Source organism: Ranitomeya variabilis, chromosome 3, assembly GCF_051348905.1.
Source record: "Ranitomeya variabilis isolate aRanVar5 chromosome 3, aRanVar5.hap1, whole genome shotgun sequence".
Classification (NCBI taxonomy): domain Eukaryota; kingdom Metazoa; phylum Chordata; class Amphibia; order Anura; family Dendrobatidae; genus Ranitomeya; species Ranitomeya variabilis.
The window spans coordinates 427,449,585-427,471,734 of NC_135234.1; the positions used below are offsets into that span (position 1 = coordinate 427,449,585).

General features: G+C 43.3%; 1 protein-coding gene across 1 annotated transcript in view; it reads right to left on the reverse strand.

Moving 5' to 3' along the window:
• Nucleotides 1-2,538, reverse strand: part of TMEM132E (transmembrane protein 132E) — a 663,923-nt gene extending 661,385 nt beyond the window's left edge. The window contains exons 1-2 of the mRNA XM_077296388.1: nt 2,497-2,538; nt 978-2,029 (exon numbers count right to left, since the gene is read on the reverse strand). Of these exons, the coding sequence (XP_077152503.1) occupies nt 978-1,089 (112 nt within the window). The 5' untranslated portion in view covers nt 1,090-2,029; nt 2,497-2,538. The remainder of the gene's footprint in view (nt 1-977; nt 2,030-2,496) is intronic.
• Between the last annotated feature and the right edge of the window lie 19,612 nt (nt 2,539-22,150).

Below are 22,150 nucleotides of genomic sequence, written 5' to 3' on the forward strand. Positions count from 1 at the left end.
CTACCCTTAGTCTTCACTAGGACTAGTTATTGTTTGCAGACAATGCCTTGCCCACTTGCCATTCTCTGGCCAAATTCTGAACAAGGTTATAATTGCTTTAGGGACTTAAGTACAAATGGATCTTTATCTGTAAGAATGGATACATTTTATATTTCTGCATCCCTCCGACTGTTTGACCTACCCTTCCAGCTGTATGGCATTTTGCATTTCAATCATGCAACAAATGGACCTTGTAATCACATTAACTCTTTACTATTCCATTAGTATGCAATGCTACACATGCTCCGCTCCCTTAAACAACATTAGCAGGCAGTGGGGATGGGAACAGACAAAGCTCAATAGTGCACCAATCTCTACATTGAGACCCATCTACTGAATTTGCAATGCACGTTTACATCTTTCACATGATGCCCCATGATATTGCAATGCTTTAGATGATCTATTAACTTTAAGGCATGGAAGAGTTTCTGACACAACAAGAGAAATGTCATGTAGGTGGCATCTCATAACCCACTTCAGTTCCTTTGCCATAACATGTTAGCTCCCTCCCATTACCATAATCGCAAGCTTAAGAGAACATGTGCTAGTTGCTCATGTTTTAGCCTCTCACGTCCTAGCACACAACACTGAAGACCATCAGCTTCTCTAAAACATTGACCACAACCAGCATCAAACCAGCATCAAGACAGTTTAGTGTGACAGCAAATACTCAGTGCCAGGGGATGCAGAAAACACATTCCTATTCGAAATGTACCATGTAATAGATTTTACCATATGATCATTGAACTTGTACATAACCAGGGCAGCAAGGCAAGCACAGGCAACATGTGCCATAATAATTGAAGAACTTTCCGCATTGACATTGAAGATGTTTACAATATTCTATCTTCTAGAAACATCTGATTTTCCTACCCTTTGCTTACAGTTCCATGCCATGCATATGCTTGTAAATACTGGTACTGCTAGATGTCACTCACCCTTGGCAGTGATGAGAATCAGAAGGCAGCAGTAGATGAAACAGTTGTTATAGTGGCTCTGGTAGTGTGCGAAGCTCCACAACAGCCCTGGGCATCTTCTCCTGGCAGTCATAGTGAGGATCTGGCACCTTGGTCTAGGGAGCCACAAAAGCAGTGTCCAGCTCCACTGGCAAGCTTTCTTGTTGTAGCTAGCTGCTTGCTTCTCTTTAGATTTGCTAATTTTATCCGCTCATTGTTCATTAAGAGACATCAAAAGCCACCAGCTTCACATGGCATTGCCTTAATTTAATAAGTTGTGGCTTTTTCTTTAGCAAAAATGAGAAGGATCCTACCTTATCAATGCATAGCTCAGTTTGTGCAATAACACCACTCCCCTACATGCTCCTCAGGGGTGTGACTGCTTTTTTTCTCCACATAAATGCACAAGAAGCCGAGGTACTGGTGGTGCTTGCTAATTTAGGTGTATCATCCAGGGTAACCAGAAAGAAGTCACCTTCCCAAAACCACGTTAAACCACCCTGTGCCTCTGTCAATATTGTTTATGAAAGATCTGACTGTGAGGAACGAAGGGTTATGAAATTTGTACAAGAAGAATGCATATATTCCTTTAAAAGGCTGAATCAGGAACCTTCACAGATCCACCAAACTTTTACTCCCACTGACTACAAACTTGGTGGCCAGGGAGAAAGGTAGTGTTCAAAAGAAAGAAGTATAATCCCAGTGACCACATCCAGGCAAGACTCCCATCACCATGTAATAGAGCTCCACTTGCTGGTCCTGAAGTGGCCAAGTTTGTGTGAGAACTCCACCAATAACCTGCTGCCACTGGCTCCTGTAATATCCCTCAGACTTGGGATGCCATCCTACTCCGCACCTGCTGATGTCATGACTGCAGTGACTCTCACTGGATTGGAGTCACTTGTAGATTAGGTAAGGAAATCACAACACTCCAAATACCATGCTACTTCTTTGATTGTTTCAGCAGCATTTTAGAATTAAGGTAGAATTGCCACGACCAACACTTCGGTTCTGTCCAAATCCTTGGTAATGGCCTTAGGAAGAAAATAAAAAAGATTTGGTTACAATACATATATAATATGTCAAGTAAATAGAAAGAAAATCTATATTAATTTAAATATTGATACACGAGCATAATCATTCTGGTCCAAATCCTAAATATATGGAGGAATATTCTAAAGAACACGTGAGCAGTGTAATTTATGATACTGCAGAATAATATCTCATGGTAAAGCAAGTCTTAGAAAACATTGAAAAGAGAACAACAAGGGTTAAATGCATATTATTAATGAAGACAATGCGTGTGCAGGGTATGTACTCCTCGAAACACATGGTTAAATCCATGCTAGCTGAGTCTGGGTATAAAGTATAGAGGTTAAATGAATAATAGGTGGAAAACAAGGATAAGATTTGGTTCTGGAGTCTTAATGTAGCTCATGAATAATGTACGTAACCCTTTGTATTAGTAGAAGAATACACAGTAAGAAAGGACATTCCTTACCAAAGTTGCAGACAGTGTGATGTGCTGAGTGTGATGTGCTACGACTGACTGGAGGAACAGCTTTCTTATATACCCCCAGAGCTTGTCTGATTGGCTGACTGAGCTACCGTATATAGCAGCTTATCTGTGCACTGGTAAATATACTGGAGTAGAAGCTCTGGTCTCTGTGTACTGGGCATGCACAGACCTCATGGAAATGTGTCATGTTTTATTATTCATCTATCAATATTGCTGTTTAAATGAAAGATTGGATTGTAAAAATGTTTAACGCTGATTTGTATTTTTTTTATTTTATTTTTTTACATTTTATTCTCATACAGAGAAGTTGTTACATCTAATAGCATCTGTATACTACAGGGATCAGTAACCTGCAGCTCACCAAGTGTTATTAAACGACAACTCTCAACATGTCCTGATAACACATCACTCTCCTTTGAATCAGAGCTCGTTAAGATAATATTGAACATCTTCTTGTTCTTCAAATCTCAAAGAAAGAAGCAAACTTTGAAGTGATGAAAAATAGATGTAACTTTATTTAGAATGTGTTTCTTATATAATGCAATCATATTGCACAGCGCTTTACAGACATTATCGTCACTGTCCCCATTGGGGCTCACAGTCTAGATTCCCTATCAGTGTTTCTTTGGAATGTGGGAGGAAACCTACATAAACAAGGGAAGAACATACAAAATCCTCGCAGATGTTCTTCTTGGTAAGATTTGAACCCAGGACCCTAGCGCTACAAGGCACCAGCACTAACCACTGAATCAACTTTATTGAATAACTATTATTAAAAAGATAAAATAAAACAGAAAGTGTCTTACTGACAAGGATACACTGGATAAGAAACAATAATAATCAGGAACAAATAGCATAACATGTACATTTATAGGAAGGAAAGTTAGTAAAAGGGCCAGTGCAAAGTGTTGAAAATGTTCTCCTCCTATTGTAAACAAAATTATTCTGCCATGAATAGAAAAATAGTGCCCCATGTGATATATGCATAAATTAATTGTTATATGGGTATAGGTAACTCTTGGTAATTAAGTTACCGCTGATGGGGATATGCCAGGTACGGGGTCACAATACCCCGAGGCATTTTCACCTTGCTTCTTCCGGGAGTATCATTGTTGTGGACGCTTCTGAACACTTGGGACTGTGCGTATGTCAGCTTAAAATTCCACAGTAAAAAAAGAATATGGTTTTACTTGATTGAATATATACATACACTTTTCCTTACATAGGAATCCAACATAAAAACAGATATATTAGGCTCTTTTCAAACTGCGTCTTTTCTCTTCATTGAATGAATTCACCAGGACATATGCATTTAATGGTACAGCAGCCTGTATTCACAGTATCAAATAGGATAAATTGTAAGAGTGGAAATAAACTAGCTCACCGTAAAACTCTACACTTTTTTAAGGTTAAAATATAACTTTTAATTCACATAAATAAAATGTCAAATATACCCATAACGTGAAAGCAAACACCATCACCAAAAAATGAGAAATGTAGATACCACAGGGAGGTGCCTGCTCCTATAAAATACTGAGCTTCCCTACCTACCAGTGGAGGTTGGCACTCTAAACACCTGCGCAATGGTGCCCCCTCTCATCGACGGCTCACCCTGCTAGCCCTATTATCCCCTGATCGAGACAGGGGAGAGAAGAAATACTAAATAGGTAGGTTTGAAGGATATGTATGGGATAGACTGATATATGAAAATCAATTACTATAGTCTAAATAGACTAGTGGTCATTCTATGTGTCATAACATACAGAGACACAATACTGGAACAATATCTATAGATGTTTCTGACCTGTCCCTGTACCCTGATGGCCTAGCTGACTGCGAGGTTGGAACTCTATGATGACGAGATTGGTGCCCCGCTCGTTGGCGGCTGTCCCTACTGTCCCTCTCTATTGAGTTGGAAAATAACAAGGGAGAGATAAAGTGAGACAGAAAGAACTAACCCTAGATGTCCCTTACAGTCTAGCCATCTCGCCATCTCAGAACATTGACAACTATTAGCTGTGTACTCCTTGATGAACAGCATACTCCTGATGAACCTCGGAAGTGGGGAAACATGTTGAGTTTGAGTATGGGTTCTGATTTAGAGTTTTATAACACCAGGTGGTGATGGAATGTTGTTTGCAAGGCTTTGCCTATGTGCCAATTTCGTATGAAATCATGACATGGTTTACATTTACTGGCTTGCATCAAGTGTCAATTTGTTATTTACACTATATGGACAGGATATGGGCTATTTATATTGGTTGGCACTAACTGTCTATTTGATATAATTAAAGGGCATTCATTTATGATCATTGTGAGATAAAACATTCTACATGGCTATGTATTTTTGTATCGCATAGCTATAATATAGGGGCTGATAGCTGCTTTCTATGGTCTGTTATATTTGAGATGCTTAGCATGCACAGGGCTGGCATTGGCACCCTCATTGCATAATAGTACTACTATAGGACCTATTGTGAACCCAGACCTCTGGGGTATTTGATATATTACATCTGCTCATTTGTAGACATCAAGAGGCCATACGGTCTACATTATAGGACCCTTATCTATATTCCCATTTTCTTGTGGCACAATTAAACTAGCTGATCCTTATCATTTGTAGGACACTAAGCATTTACTCCATCTTATGTATACCAGGCCAGGATTGTGACTATTTATGCTAGGGCTGAATAGCCAGAGCTTTCCTATAAATGTGTCATACGCTCTTTTGTAGATCACAATACATTAAGTGTTGTAATTAATTGTCATACTTGGTACATATGCATTCATCTTTTCATCTGCCCTTCTTTGTAACCACCAGACTGTTTATCTCAACATTTGGAGTCACTATATATGTGCTTGCTTTTTTAAACTGAGCCACTATAAGGATATTGACAGCACCTTTGATCTGTTAAAGCACTAAGCATTTTAGCTCTCTGTTGTTATTTTCAAACTCAATAGAGAGGGACAGTAGGGACAGCCGCCGATGAGAGAGGGTGGCAATCTCAACATCGTAGGGTGCCAACACCCGCAGTCAGGCAGGTAATCAGAGCATAGGGACAGGTTGGAAACATCTATAGATATTGTTCCTGTACTGTGTCTCTGTATGTTATGACACATAGACTAGTGGTCATTCTATTTAGACTATAGTAATTGATTTTCATATAGCAGTATATCTGGCACATAACCTTCAAACTCTACCTATTTATTATTTAGTATTTCTTCACTCCCCTGCCTCGATTAGGGGCTTATAGGGCAAGGGTTGAGCCATCGAAGAGCAGGGGTGCCATTGCGCAGGTGTATAGGGTGCCAACCTCTGCTGGTAGGTAGAGAGGCTCAGTATTTTCCAGGAGCAGGTACCACTAGAGTTGAGCGACTTTTACTTTTTTCGGATCGAGTTGGGTTAGTCGGGTCGGGTAAAATTGGCCGATTATTGCGAAAAGTCGAGGGCCAACTGAAATACGAAACCCAATGCAAGTCAATGGGGACTCAAAGTCGGCAGTGAGTGGAGAACAGGAAAACACCTACAGTGCCCATTTTAATGCCAAAAACATCAATTCTTATTACTTAAGCTTGTCAATCTTAATTTACTTTATAATAATAGTTAGGCATTGAAAACTGGGGGTCATTTGGCTAAAGTTGTGGGGGGGTAGGGCTGGCTCAAGATTTTCGTGGGCCCAGGAAATGCGGAATACGTCACGGCGGTGGAGCAGGGAGAGGTAAGTATTTCAACTTTGCAAGTGCTGTGATCCTGAGCAAGTGGGGGGCCCACTCGTTCGTAGGAAGGTGCAGATGAAAGTGCAGGTTCCTTCATCAGGTGGGGGGCTTACTCATTGGCGATGTCACTGGCACAGGGCCCCTCATAGTACGGCGGTGTGTTTGACGGTGGGTGGTGCCTCCCACTGGCAGAGACACTTTTGTGTACTATGAGGGGCCCTGTGCCAGTGACGTCACCAAAGAGTATGCCCCCCACCTGATGAAGGAACCTTCACTTTCATCTAAACCTTCCTCTTTGTCCCCGTTAAAGGTGGTATAGTATGCGGGAAGGGGAACCTGACTTTCAGCAGGGTCAGATTCTGGCTGTGTAGAGTGCAAGGGGAATGAAGTGGTCTGGGTGAATGTACCAGCAGACTCATCTAGCAGTGACTGGGCAATGGGCAGGATGATGAGGAAACACAGTTAGTAGGCCCAAATAATAAAGTGGGCTAAATGCAGTTCAAATGTGGTAACAGGACTAAACAGGTGGCATTGCTTTGTTCAGTGTAGGAAAACTGTAATGAGTGGCAGACACAGTTAGTAGGCCCAAATAATAAAGTGGGCTAAATGCAGTTCAAATGTGGTAACAGGGCCAAACAGGTGGCATTGCTTTGTTCAGTGGAGGAAAACTGTAATGAGTGGCAGACACAGTTAGTAGGCCCAAATAATAAAGTGGGCTAAATGTCTGTCAAAAAATTGTTCATAAATAAACAGGTGGCATAGCTAGGTACAGGGGTGGGCTCCTCTGCTGAGTAGCAGACAGTGGTAGTAGGCGCAAAGTATTAATTGGTCTAAATGGAGGCCAGGGCCCCTGTATATTTTAACTATCATCTATCATTTCAACAAATTTGTATTGGCAGTGCCATTGAAGGATTTAACAGCACAGACTACACAGTGGTGGAGCAGGGAGAGGTAAGTATTGCAAGTGGTAGAGCACTGTTGGAGCTGGGGGGAACACTCTCTCGTGGGCGACGGTACTGGCACAGGGCCCCTCATATTACGATGGTGTGTCTGATGTTGGTTGTGTACCACCACCGTCAGAGACACTTCATTGTACTATGAGGGACCCTGTGCCAGTGCCGTCGCCCAAGAGTGGGCCCACCCACCAGTCCAGGCAAGCGGTACTCGCACAGGTGCTTGCGCCAGGTGGTGACCATGGCCCTGTGGGGGGAGTCAGCCCATTTAGAGAAGTATAAAAATGGCCTATGGTGGACATTCAGCAGCTGCAAATGGAGGAATTGGAGAAATCAGTAAGAGGAGGCCAAAAGCAAGGCATTTTTCAGGCAAGCTATGTGTCAGCAAGGGAAGGTGGGGCAAAATAATTTGAAATCCATGATTGGTTCATTTTAATGAAGGTTAGATCATCAACATTTTGGGTAGCCAGACGTGTCCTTTTTTCAGTCAGTATTGAACCAGCAGCACTGAAGACTCTTTCTGATAGCACACTAGCAGCAGGGCAAGCGAGCTCCTGTAATGCATATTCTGCCAATTCAGGCCAGGTGTCTATTTTAGATGCACAGTAATCATAGGGGAATGACCTGTGAGGGAGAACATCGATAAGGGAGGAAAAGTAGTTCGCAACCATACTGGACAAATGCTGTCTCCTGTCACTTTGAATCGATGCAGCAGTACCTGTCGTGTCAACGGTAATTGCGAAATCACTCCACAACCTGGTCATAAAACCCCTCTGTCCAACACCACTTCGGATTTGTGCACCTCTAAAACCTCTGCCATGTTGCCCCTACAGCTCGTGTGAGAACCATCACCACCACTGTGTGCTGGGAATGCCTGAACCAAACGGTCTACAAGAGTTGCTTGTTTGTTAGGCAATATTTGCTCAAGGTTCTCATGTGGCATGATATTTTGTAATTTTCCTTTATATCGTGGATCCAGGAGGCAGGCCAACCAGTAATCATTAGGGTTGAGCGAAACAGATCGGCCAATTTCAAAAGTCGTTTCCTGAAACCCGTCCCGATCTCACTGTGGGATCGGGTCGCCCGTCGGCGATCTTCGCTCCAAAGTCGGGTTTTGTTATATATATATATATATATATATATATATCATTGAAACACACATATATATATTTACTTATATTTATATTTACTTCAGCGCGATATATGTAAAAAGCCGGTAATTCAATTGCCGGCTTTTCATTTCTCCTGCCTAAACCCGACATGATATGAGACATGGTTTACATACAGTAAACCATGTCATATCCCCCTTTTTTTTGCATATTCCACACTACTAATGTTAGTAGTGTGTATGTGCAAAATTTCGGCGCTGTAGCTATTAAATTTAAGGGTTAAATCGCGGAAAAAATTGGCGTGGGCTCCCGCGCAATTTTCTCCGCCAGAGTGGTAAAGCCAGTAACTGAGGGCAGATATTAAAAGCAGAGGGCGCATCACCGCGACTGAAGGTAACTATAGGTCATTGACCTACATTACCTTCATTCCCCGGGGTTTACAGGCACGAGCACAGCTGCATTAGCAGAGCTCCTGCCTGTAAAATATTTTAACCCTTTCAGATGGATTTACATCGTGGGACGTTACAGATCATCGGAGGGTATGTATATTGTTGGTTTATTATTTTGCAAAGCGAGGGTCTTCAGGTGGATTGAGAGAACAATAAAATATTACAACAACCTGTGTGTTTATTTCATTAAAATACTTTGCAATATTGTGTGTGTGTGTTTTTTAACCATTTCATACAATTGGATTAATAATGGATAGGTGTCATAATTGACGCCTCTCCATTATTAATCTGGCTTAATGTCACCTTACAATAGCAAGGTGGCATTAACCCTTCATTACCCCATATCCCACCGCTACACGGGAGTGGGAAGAGAGTGGCCAAGTGCCAGAATAGGCGCATCTTCCAGATGTGCCTTTTCTGGGGTGTCTGGGGGCAGATGTTTGTAGCCAGGGGGGGGCCAATAACCATGGACCCTCTCTAGGCTATTAATATCTGCCTTCAGTTACTGGCTTTACCACTCTGGCGGAGAAAATTGCGTGGGAGCCCACGCCAATTTTTTCCGCGATTTAACCCTTAAATTTAATAGCTACAGCGCTGAAATTTTGCACATACACACTACTAACATTAGTAGTGTGGAATATGCAAAAAAAAGGGGATATGACATGGTTTACTGTATGTAAACCATGTCTCATATCATGTCGGGTTTAGGCAGGAGAAATGAAAAGCCGGCAATTGAATTACCGACTTTTCACATATATCGCGCTGAAGTAAATATAAAAATATATAGATTTTCCATTACCTTGCATTGGGTTTCGAGTTTCGGCCGATCCCCGACCCCGACTTTTCAGGAAGATCGGCCGATTTCACTCGACTCGACTTTTGATAAAGTCGGGTTTCGTGAAACCCGACTCGACCTCAAAAAAGGAAAAGTCGCTCAACCCTAGTAATCATCATCGGTCATCATTTTGATAATGCGGGGGTCCCTTTTTAGGATACGCAAGGCATACCCAGCCATGTGGGCCAATGTTCCAGGTGTCAATTCACTGCTTGTGCTGGGTTGAGGAGCACTTTCTTGCAAATCAACATCACTTGTGTCCCGCAAAAACCCTGTACCTGACCTTGCAACGCCACCAGTTTCTATTGCCCCCTGAGAAGCATCCTCCTCCCATAAATATTCAACCCCATCATCCTCCTCCTCCTTCTCTTCGACCGCCACCTCGTCCAGGAGAGTTCCCTGAGCAGACAATGGCTGACTGTCATCAAGGCTTCCCTCCTCCTTTGCTGCAGATGCCTGCTTCTTAATGTGCATCAAACTTTGCATCGGCAGACGCATTTCTGGGATGCTCATGCTTATGATGGCGTTGTCTGCACTTACCAGCTGTGTGCATTCCTCAAAACACTGAAGGACTTGACAGAGGTCTTGTAGCTTCGACCACTGCACACCAGACAACTCCATGTCTGCCATCCAAGTGCCTGCCCGTGTATGTGTATCCTCCCACAAATTAATTACAGCACACCTCTGTTCGCACAGCCTCTGAACCCTGTGCAGTGTGGAGTTCCACTTTGTTGCAACATCGATTATTAGGCAGTGCTGGGGAAGATTCAGCGATCGCTGATGGTTCTGCATACGGCTGGAGTGTACTGGCAATCGGTGGATATGCGAGCAAAGTCTTTGCACCTTCAGGAGCAGGGCTGGTATCTCCAGATAATTTTTGAGGAAGCACTGCACCACCAGGTTCAAGGTGTGAGCCAGGCAAGGTATGTGTTTCAGTTCTGAAAGGGCTATGGCAGCCATAAAATTCCTTCTGTTATGACTGACTACCTTGCCTGCCTCAAGATGTACACTGCCCAGCCATGACTGAGTTTGTTGCTGCAAGTAGTCAGCCAGTACTTTTGCAATGTGTCTGCTGTCGCCCAAACACTTCATTTGTAACACAGCCTGCTGACACTTACCACTAGCTGTTCGATAATGGGACACCTCATGTGCAACACTGGTAGCTGCGGATGGATTGGTCGTGTGACTGTACTCTCTGGACGAGCTTTCGCTTCTGGAGGAGGAGGAGGAGGGGTGGCGAATGCCTACAGCCAACTGTTTCCTAGACCGTGGGCTAGGCAGAACTGTCCCACTATGGCTGTCCCCTGTGGACCCTGAATCCACCACATTAACCCAGTGCACCGTGATGGACACGTAACGTCCCTGGCCATGCCTACTGGTCCATGCATCTGTTGTGAGGTGCACCTTTCCACTGACTGATTGCCTCAGTGCATGGACAATGCGGTCTTTGACATGCTGGTGGAGGGCTGGGATGGCTTTTTTCACAAAGAAGTGCCGACTGGGTAGGTCATAGCGTGTTACTGCATAGGCCATCAGTTCTTTGAAAGCTTCGCTTTCAACCAACCGGTAGGGCATCATCTCTAACGAGATTAGTCTAGCAATGTGGGCATTCAAACCCTGTGTACATGGATGAGAGGATGAGTACTTTCTTTTCCTAACAAGAGTCACTTGTAGGGTGAGCTGGACTGGAGAGCTGCATATGGTGGTACTAGCGGGGGTGGTGGTGGACATGGCGGATTGAGAGAGGGTTGGTGATGGTATTCTTGATGTTGGCCTACATACAGTGTTTCCTACCAATAACCTTGTGATTCCCTGACTGCTTTGGCCTTGCGATGATACCTCCACATTTGCTGCTGGTGGTGTCCTAACCGGTGGGCTTACAGTGAGGGAAGCAATGTAGTGTTGCTGACTACCTTCATTCTGAGCAGGTGCACCAACGGTATGGGACGTTTGGTAGTTAGTCCAGGCTTGCAAGTGCATACTGGTTAAATGTCTAAGCAAGCACGTTGTATTTAAATTTTTAAGATTCTTCCCTCTGCTAAAGGTCTTTGAGCATTCCTTACAGATAACTTTTGACTGATCATTCGGATCTTGGTTAAAAAATTGCCACACTACACTCTTCCTACTATGGAATACCTTTTCAGGCATTGCATGCTGTGCTACTTTCACCGGATGGCAACGCTGTCCTAAAACTGTTTTTGTTTTTGACAAACGTTTTTGGCCTGATACGGGCCTGCCAGATTACATCTGTTGCGATGTAGATGGCTTCTGCGGATCATCCTCCTCCGCTTCCGAGCTACTGGCAGCGGCACCCTCTTCCCCCAATGGCTGCCAATCTGGGTGAACAACTGGGTCATCTATCACCTCCTCTTCAATGTCATGTGCACCTTCCTCTGTGTCACTGTGTAAGGTGCTATAGCGTTCGGGACGGGGCACCATAGTCTCATCAGGGTCAAATTTTGGCTCAGTACACTGTGAGGGCAATGTAGTGATCTGAGTCAATGGAACAGCATAATAATCTAGCTGTGGCTGTGCATCAGTGCACTCCATGTCCGATTCATCTTGTAATGGGTAGTTAACAATTTCCCTTTCTAACCCAGGCACGGTATGTGTAAAGAGCTCCATGGAGTAACCTGAAGTGTCGCCTGACGCATCCTTCACTTTTGGTTAGGGTGAAGGACACAAGGAAACATCTTGTTCCTGACCGGGAGCATCCACTGACGACTCGCTGCTTTTATATTTGGAACTTTCTGAAGAGGAGGCGAAAGAGCTAGAGGCTGAGTCAGCAAGGAAAGCCAAAACTTTTTCCTGCTGCTCCAGCTTTAAAAGCTGCTTTCCTACTCCCAGATAAGGGAGCCTTCGAGGCCTTGTGTAGCCAGACGATGATGCTGGCTCAACACCTCCAGCCTTAGGTGCTATTGTGCTTTAGCCACTACCACCAGATGCACCACCACCACCATCAGTACCAGCTGGCAACCACCGCCCATGGGCTCTTCCCCCAGACTTCCTGATTTTTTGGAAAATCTATCCAAAATAACAACCATTATATGGTACTGTAAAACAAGGTAGAAGGTGTATATAAACTTGTTGAGAATTTAAATCTCCCTTTTTTGTGGGAGACTGAACCAAAACTCAGGCCCTGTGCATAAAACAACACAATGTAAGTGGCAGAAAGTGGCTGGCTGATATACGACAAACTAACAGGACTGAAGTATATCCACTTTGTGAGAATTTGAATCTCACTTTTTTTTTTTGGAGACTGAACCAAAACTCAGGCCCAGTGTATAAAACAACACAATGTAAGTGGCAGAAAGTGGCTGGCTGATATACGACAAACTAACAGGACTGAAGTATATCCACTTTGTGAGAATTTGAATCTCACTTTTTTGGGGGGAGACTGAACCAAAACTCAGACCCAGTGTATAAAACAATGCAATGTAAGTGGCAGAAAGTGGCTGGCTGATATACGACAAACTAACAGGACTGAAGTATATCCACTTTGTGAGAATTTGAATCTCACATATTTATTTTGGAGACTGAACCAAAACTCAGGCCCAGTGTATAAAACAATGCACTGTAAGTGGCAGAAAGTGGCTGGCTGATATATGACAAACTAACAGGACTGAAGTATATGTACTTTTTGAGAATTTGAATCTCACTTTTTTCTTTTGGAGACTGAACCAAAACTCAGGCCCAGTGTCAGGACTCTGAACATTTTTTACCTTTTGTGCATTACTGCCCTTTTCCAAGGTGGCGTCTTTGGTCTCATGCGCACTATATCTTCCTGCTATAAAACTCCACCCCAGCCTTCAGTCTGTGCTAGAGCATTCTGCCTTGCATCCAGCTCCTGACCTCTGATTACTCCCTGGCTATACACCTGCTCTTGTGAACCTGTGTGGTGATCCTGCTACTCAGCTCTGAGTTCCTGCTGCATACACAAGTTTCCAGTAATCCTCCTTCATCTGCTGTTCGTGTTTACTTCCATCTGCATTTGCTGGACATGTAAGCTTTTTCTGCTTGGCAATAACCTGAGACTATTAACCAGGCCTCCCTGGTTGAGCTAAGATATGATTTGAACTGCCTAATAAGCATATCTATCTGTGCCTGGACTAAGACAAGGATTTATTTGTGTCAAGTATCCTCAAGAATAGCTGTGCTTCATAGACTTTCTGCTTGATTGCATTTTCCTCTGAAGTTTCCTATAGACTGCTAAGCTGCGTTTATTATTTGCACCAAGTGTTGTGAACTTGAGTTTCTCTCTGCACATGTTCGAATCACCGTGTAATAATATAGACTTTACCACTTATAAAACTGTGTCCTGTAGTTGTCTTGTTCCACGCAAAGAGTCCCCTGAGTTATCCCCTATAATTATTACACCCAGTGTATAAAACAACACAATGTAAGTGGGAGAAAGTGGCTGGCTGATATACGACAAACTAACAGGACTGAAGTATATCCACTTTGTGAGAATTTGAATCTCACTTTTTTGGGGGGAGACTAAACCAAAACTCAGGCCCAGTGTATAAAACAACACAATGTAAGTGGGAGAAAGTGGCTGGCTGATATACGACAAACTAACAGGACTGAAGTATATCCACTTTGTGAGAATTTGAATCTCACTTTTTTGGGGGGAGACTGAACCAAAACTCAGGCCCAGTGTATATAACAACGCAATCTAAGTGGCAGAAAGTGGCTGGCTGATATACGACAAACTAACAGGACTGAAGTATATCCACTTTGTGAGAATTTGAATCTCACTTCTTTTTTGGAGACTGAACCAAAACTCAGGCCCAGTGTATAAAACAACACAATGTAAGTGGCAGAAAGTGGCTGGAAGATATATGAAAAAATACAAGGACTGTAGTACAATTTCAATCTCCCTACAATGATCTCAGGACAAGTGTGGCAGCAATAAAAAGGACTGCTGCACACAAAAGTGTGGACAAATAAACAAGATAACTGTGCAGAAAGTAGCAACAGGATTTGATACTAAAAAAGCAGTTGGTTTGCACAGCAGCGTGCAAACAGCAATGCAGCTATCAGGGAGCTTTATAAGGCAGCCTAATAAGATACAGAGCTGATGCACAAAAATATAGCCTCCACTGTCCCTGCAAAAAAAAGGTGGTGTTGGACAGTGGAAATCGCTACAGCACAAGTAGTTTGGGGGTTAATCTTCCCTCCCTGACTATATCCCTTCTTCTGACGAAGCTGCAGCAACCTCTCCCTATGCTAAGATCGGCAGAAGTAAGATGGCGGTCGGTGTGCACGCCCCTTTATAGCCCCTGTGATGCTGCAGAAAGCAAGCCAATCACTGTCATGCCCTTCTCTAAGATGGTGGGGACCGAGACCTATGTCATCACGCTGCCCACACTCTGCGTCCTCCTTCATTGGCTGAAAAATGGCGCTGAAAGCGTCATATGAAACGCGACTTTGGTGCGAAGATCGCCGACCTCATGGCCGATCCCACACTAGGATCGGGTCGGGTTTCATGAAACCCGACTTTGCCGAAAGTCGGCGATTTTTGAATTTGTCTGATCCGTTTCGCTCAACCCTAGGCACCACCATGTGGAATCTACATTTCTCGTTCTTTTGGTGATGGTGTTTGCTTTCATATTATGTGTATATTTGACATTTTATTGGTGAGAATAAAAAGTTATATTTTAACCTTAAAAAAGTGTAGCATTTTACGGTGAGCTACAGCAGTCTGTGATGAAATCCATCAGCTAGAGGACTCCATCAGAAAAAACCATAGTGTTGAATACATTTTTATACTATACTCGAAGGACCTATAATTAAAATGTAAAACGAACTTAAAAATTAAACTTAGGGGAAACTAGGGGATACCAGGAAATAGTGGGACAGTATTTGTGATAATATACTGTATATATGAATATATATTACCCATGATTGTTCAACCTGTCTATAATGGAAATGAACACAGATATATGATTAGTTATGTTAATACTCCTCAAAATGCAAATTCATGAATGAGACCCTAAGGGACAGTGTACAAATATCCAGAAGATTTATCCTTTAAAATCTGTAATATGATTGCCCCCCTATCTATTAAAGGGAACCTGTCACCCCCAAAATCGAAGGTGAGCTAAACCCACAGGCATCAGGGGCTTATCTGCAGCATTCTGGAATGCTGTAGATAAAGATACCGTCACACTTAGCGACGCTGCAGCGATACAGACAACGATGCCGATCGCTGCAGCGTCGCTGTTTGGTCGCTGGAGAGCTGTCACACAGACCGCTCTCCAGCGACCAACGATGCCGAGGTCCCCGGGTAACCAGGGTAAACATCAGGTTACTAAGCGCAGGGCCGCGCTTAGTAACCCGATGTTTACCCTGGTTACCAGCGTAAAATGTAAAAAAAACAAACACTACATACTCACCTTCGCGTCCCCCGGCGTCTGCTTCCCTGCACTGACTGAGCCCGGCCCTAACAGCAGAGCGGTGACGTGACCGCTGTGCTGTACTTTCACTTTGCGGCCGGCGCTCAGTCAGTGCGGGAAGCGGACGCCGGGGGATGCGAAGGTGAGCATGTACTGTTTGTTTTTTTACATTTTACACTGGTAACCAGGGTAAACATCGGGTTACTAAGCGCGGCCCTGCGCTTAGCAACCCGATGTTTACCCTGGTTACCAGTGTAAAACATCGCTGGTATCGTTGCTTTTGGTGTCAAACACGACGATACACGCCGGTCTGACGACCAAATAAAGTTCTGAACTTTGTTCAACGACCAGCGACATCACAGCAGGATCCTGATCGCTGCTGCGTGTCACACTCAACGATATCGCTAGCCAGGACGCTGCAACGTCACGGATCGCTAGCGATATCGTTTAGTGTGACGGTACCTTAAGCCCCCGATGTCACCTGAAAGATGAGAAATAGAGTGACAGTTTCCCTTTAATTGGCGCTTGTTCAAGTATTTGAAATTTGAGGTTTATGACTTAGTGGTTGTTAACTATAAAACAATAAAAAATAATAGATAATAGATTTGTGCTGATACATCAGGTTGTTTATCTAACATATATGAGGCTTAAGGGATATTGAATTAAATAAAGCACAAAAGCTCACATGTATGTATAAGCCTTTGCAGTTATATATTTTCCAGAATGGGGATGCTCAAGACCCTTTCTCTAAAGACATTTGAATATTGCTTAAATCCAAGCTACAGGTACAGTAAGTATCTGGTCATGTGAATGCCAAGGTTACATAGCCATATAGTTACATTGTTATTACAGCTAAAAAAAGACACATGTCTATCAAGTTGATCAGAAGGATGGGACCAGCTCTTAATGTAGATTATTCCATAAATTAATAGTTCTTATGGTATAGAAGGTCTGTTTCTTCTACAGATTGAACCTTTCTTTTTCCAGATGGAGGAAATGTGCATATGTCCTTTGCGTGAGTTTTACTTGAAACAGCTTTTGATCATATTTTTTGTATGAGCTATATATATAAAAGTTAACCATGTCCCCCTTAAACATCTCTTCTCAAAGCTAAATAAATGTAATTAACACTTTTTGCAGATTGGCTCACTCGGTTGCACACGGAGCTAGACTACGAAACACTGTCTATTTAAGATACTCATTGGTTTATTAGGAGTGCTTCATAAGCCAGTGAAATGTTATCAAAATAAAACAAGGCCTTCCTGGCTTAAGGAAAAACAAAGCAAAACATATAGAAAAAAAATAGCATATACAGGTTCAGCTTCCTTGTTAGGATACCTAGCACTGATGTTCCACACTCCATGCTTACCAACCATTGAATGCCTCTGGAGGCCCACGATTTAAACGCCAGACCAAACCATGGAGTGGAGATAAGGTGGACAACCTCCCATCCACTCTATGGCTCCACAAAAACCTAGCCCTTAAAATGGCCGTTTAACCCCTCTCAGCAAATAGTGTGCTGAGAAAACTTCTAGGTTTCAAATTACTGAACCTAATAGCCTGAGTGAAAAACGTATCTCCCCTCCAGCACTTTGCCAGTGACTTTGTCACAAATCTCCCCCACTGCCCAAAGCTGGAGTTTTAGCACCTTCACTCACTAAGCAGGGAAGTCTGGATAGGGCATCTGCATTACCATGGAGCTTCCCTGGCCTATGCTTGATGTGGAAGATGAAGTCATGGAGCGCCAGAAACCACCTAGTCACCCAAACATTCTTCCCGTTTCTTTCCCTCATCCATTGCAGAAGCGCATGGTGTGACACTAACCAGAACTTCTGGCCTAGCAGTGCGTCAATTGCCCATTTGATGGCCAAGAACACTTTTTCTACAATGACATAGTTCTTTTCACAGTATGAGAGTTTCCTACTCAGGTATAAGACTGGATGTTCATCCCCATCTTCAATCTGGAGCAACACAGATACCAAGCCGACCGCGGAGGTGTTCTTTTGGACCACAAACTCCTTTGTGAAGCCACGTGCGACTAAGACTGGCTGTTTGCATAGGGTGAGCTTCAACTCCTGGAAAATCCTCTCTGCTTCAGAGACCCACTTGGCCATCACTGTCTTTGTGCCCATAAGAAGATCAGTCAGTGGGGCGGCTGTCAAGGAGAAATTTGGGATAAATCACCGATAGTAGCCTACAATTCCCAGATAGGACAGAAATTGCTTCTTGGAGACCAGTTGTGGCCAATTTTGGATTTCCCCCACATTATTTACTAGTGGTTTTATTTTGCCCCTTCCAATGACATAGCCCGAGTATTTTGCCTCTTCCTTACCCATGGCACACTTCTTTGGGTTTATGATAAACCCTGCCTTCCTCAATGAATCCAGTACTGCCTCGACCTTCTGCAGGTGACTTCCCCAATCTGGGTCAAAGATCATGTTGTCTTCCAGATAAGCGGCAGCTTACCTTTTGTGACAGGCTAGGATCCGTTCATGGCTCTCTGTAAGGTATCTGGGGCTCCCTGCAGACCGAAAGACATCATGGTGTATTGAAAACACCCTTCAGAGAGAAGGCCATCTTTTCCTTGGCACTTGGGGACAGGAGAATTTGCCAGTACCCTTTCGTTAGGTCCAGGCTGGTGAAATATCTGGCTGACCCTAACCTCTCAATGAGGTCATAGACCTGGTGCATTGGAAATGCAATGAACTTGGACACCTCATTTAGTTTCCTGTAGTTGTTACAGAAATGCCACTTTCCTTCGGCATCCACACAAGGACAATGGGGCTCTTTCCAAAAATGATTCCGCTGAAGCAGCTTTTGGCACTGATGCTTCTGGGCCTGTGCCAGTGTCTCTGGCTTCAGGGTTGGCCCCCTGACACATAGCTTCCACCGCCCATGATTTGAGCAGGTTAATATGGTACACCTGATACGGCTTTCTTCTCCCTGTTTGGTGGACCTTGTAGTGGACGTCACTAAACTTTTTGACCAACAACAACACCCAGTCTCCAGGGCTAAACTGTCTCTGTCTTGCTGCCCAAGTATAAACCCTTTTCTGGGCCTCTCGTGCATGAAGGAGGCTCTCCTTTACAATCGGCATAAGCTTTGTGACCCGGTCCTGCATCTGGGCCACATGCTTGTTGATGCTTTGGTGGGTTGTAATATTTGCTTCCCAGATCTCCGTCACAATATCTAGACATCCTCAAGGGTGCTATGCATATTGCATCTTGAATAACATAGAGACCTGTGGGAGTTCCCTGATAAGGTACAACAGGTATGGCAGTAGGCTGTTCGTCTTCGGATGATTCACAATACTTCCAGAGTTGTGTAATCTGGAGAGCATTACACAACTCCCTCATCACTTTGGACAGAAAAGTAGTCTCTTGGTCTGTCAGGATCTCCTGTGGCAGACTTATTTGGCAAAAAATATGGACTAGTTCTCGGGCTATACTCATGGTGGAGGAATTTCTCAGTAGTATTGACTCCAGATACTGTGTTGCAAAGTCCATCACCACTAGGATGTATTGTTGCCCCCTGGTGGCAAATGCACCCTGCCAGTGCATTTGGTTGGAGGCTTCAGCAGGTAAACATCTCTGCTTTTTTCTCTGTGACTTTTTAAATTTTTTTGGAGGATTTCTAAGTCCTCTTTTTGTGTCGGTGAGCTTTTATTCTATGTTTAGCGTTAGGCCTGGCAAAATGTAAGGACGCTTGATGTGGGTTGCCAGCTTACGTATTGAGGCCCCAATATAAACTAATACTGTACATACATTGATGTGTGTTTTTTTGCACTTTATCTTGCTGGGTGCAGTCGGACCAAGATGGCTCTGTAAACTGTTGGCCTCTGTTCGCACAGAATGAATTTTGTAGCACTGGGCAGCCCGCCTGTATGTGCGTTAGTAATAGGCTGTAAACCAGATGCTCTGCATTGCCTGTGTGAATAATGCCACATACAGACTAGTATCTCTTATCTTTTTGTGCACTAATACCAAACAGCCAACACTGGATTGAAAGTGGTTGTTTCAACAGTATTTTTTGCAACTGTGTGTTTGCCATCACTAATCGGGTCCACTGCACCCTGCCAATGCATTTGGTTGGAGGCTTCAGCAGGTAAACATCTCTGCTTTTTTCTCTGTGACTTTTTTCAATTTTTTGGAGGATTTCTAAGTCCTCTTTTTGTGTCGGTGAGCTCTTATCTAGAGGACCTACAAGGTCCATGGCAATCCGGTCAAATGGGACCTTTATAATTGGCTATGACACTAGGGGATTCCGGAAGTCGAATACGGGAGCAGTTAGCTGACGATGGGGCAGGACTGGCAGTAGGTAACAATCTCTCTGTGACATCCAGGCCAGTAGAACCTCTGAAGGACCCATCCTGGGGTAGGACATTCTTGAGTTAGGTAAGAGAAAATAAGAAGTGTAAAAGTGACAGCAAAGTGCAAAACAGTTCTATATACAGTATAATATACTGCACACTATGGCATAACTTACCATGTTTCTCACATAAAAATAGATGATAGATAGATAGAAAAAGAAAACAAAAAGCAGCACCAAAAGAAAACAAAGGGTGCAAAAAATCCTTCCAGGTATATACCAAACCTCATGCTATTGTCCAGAAAAATGAAGGCAGCACTCCAATAGAAAAAATAAAAGTGGTTTATTGGCCTATGTGCGACGTTTCAGTCCAGGATGTGGACCTTTCTCAAGCTGCCTTCATTTTTCTGGAAGATAGATAGATAGATAGATAGATAGATAGATAGATAGATAGATAGATAGATAGATAGATAGATAGATTTATATATAAAACTACCAGCTAAAAATCAAGGAGTCCATATACAATTGTTTCTTATGTTACTGCATACCAAAGTGCCTGTCAAAAATGAACAGAGGGAGATAATTAAATATAAAAAAGACTGATTGATAAATGAAGGAATAGACAGAGTACTAGAATTATGGATTTATACTAATGATTATCGAGAACTAAAATGGTTAGGTGCTGAGTACTTGAATTGAGCAGGTCGGAACGCTCAGATGGGCTCTACTCAAGTAACGAGAATTATGGAAGTAAATGGGGAGCTCAAGCATTTTTCTGGAATACCATACCATCAAGGCTGAGGGGACAGATACATTTTTGAAATAGGTATAAACAGCACATAAATGAAATGGGAAAAGCATTGGGAAGATGCCTGGATGAATCTCAAACTCACAGGTCACTATTGAGATCAATCAGGGCCGTATTTGCCACTAGGCACTTGAGGGCACATGCCTAGGGCGGGGACAATGCAGGGGGCGGCACCTGAGCAAGGTTTGTTTTTTTTTTTTAATAAGTCCTGGGTCACCTCCCGACCGACCGCCCCATCCCCCGCCCCCCCCGGGGCCACCACTTATTATCATCGGTAAAGACTATGGTTTCCTCCCATGAGCCCAGGAACAAATTAGCATATGATGGGGCGCAGGGATTCCCCATCGCAGTGCCCCTGAGCTGGTGGAAGTACTTCCTATCAAATAGAAAAAAATTCTTTGTAAGTGTAAACTGCAGGAGATCTAATACAAATTGGTTATGTGCCCTATGTTGGTCTGCTCTTGATCTGAGAAAGTTGTCAATAGCCTTAAGTCCCAGATGATGTGGAATATTGCTATATAATGCCTCCAAGTCTATGGAGGCCAAGAAGGAACTCTCAGTTAGTTGTATACCCTCTAACTTCATGAGCAAATCAGACGTATCTCTTATATATGAGGAAAGAGTCAACACAAACGAGCAAAGCACTTCATCGATGTAAATACCACAATTTTGAATTAATGAATCTGACCCTGACACAATTGGACGGCCCTTTAATGGCTCAAGTCCCTTATGCACCTTAGGTGTGGTATAAAAGGTCGCTACAAGGGGATAGGTAGGCAGCAGAAATTCAAATTCATTTTTAGAAATTAGTTTATTTCCATAAGCTGTTTCCAGTAGACCCGTCAATTCAGTTTTGAATTGGGTCGAAGGGTCAGATTTGGGGACTTCATAGATAGTAGAGTCCCTTAGAATGGCATAGCACATCTTCAAATAGTTGGTTTCTGTCATGATAACCCGATCACCCCCTTTATCGGAGGGCTTAATTATCAGCTCATTGTTTTTTGTCAATTTCAATAGAGCCTCTTGTTCACCCTTTGTTAAATTGGGTTCACTAGGTCC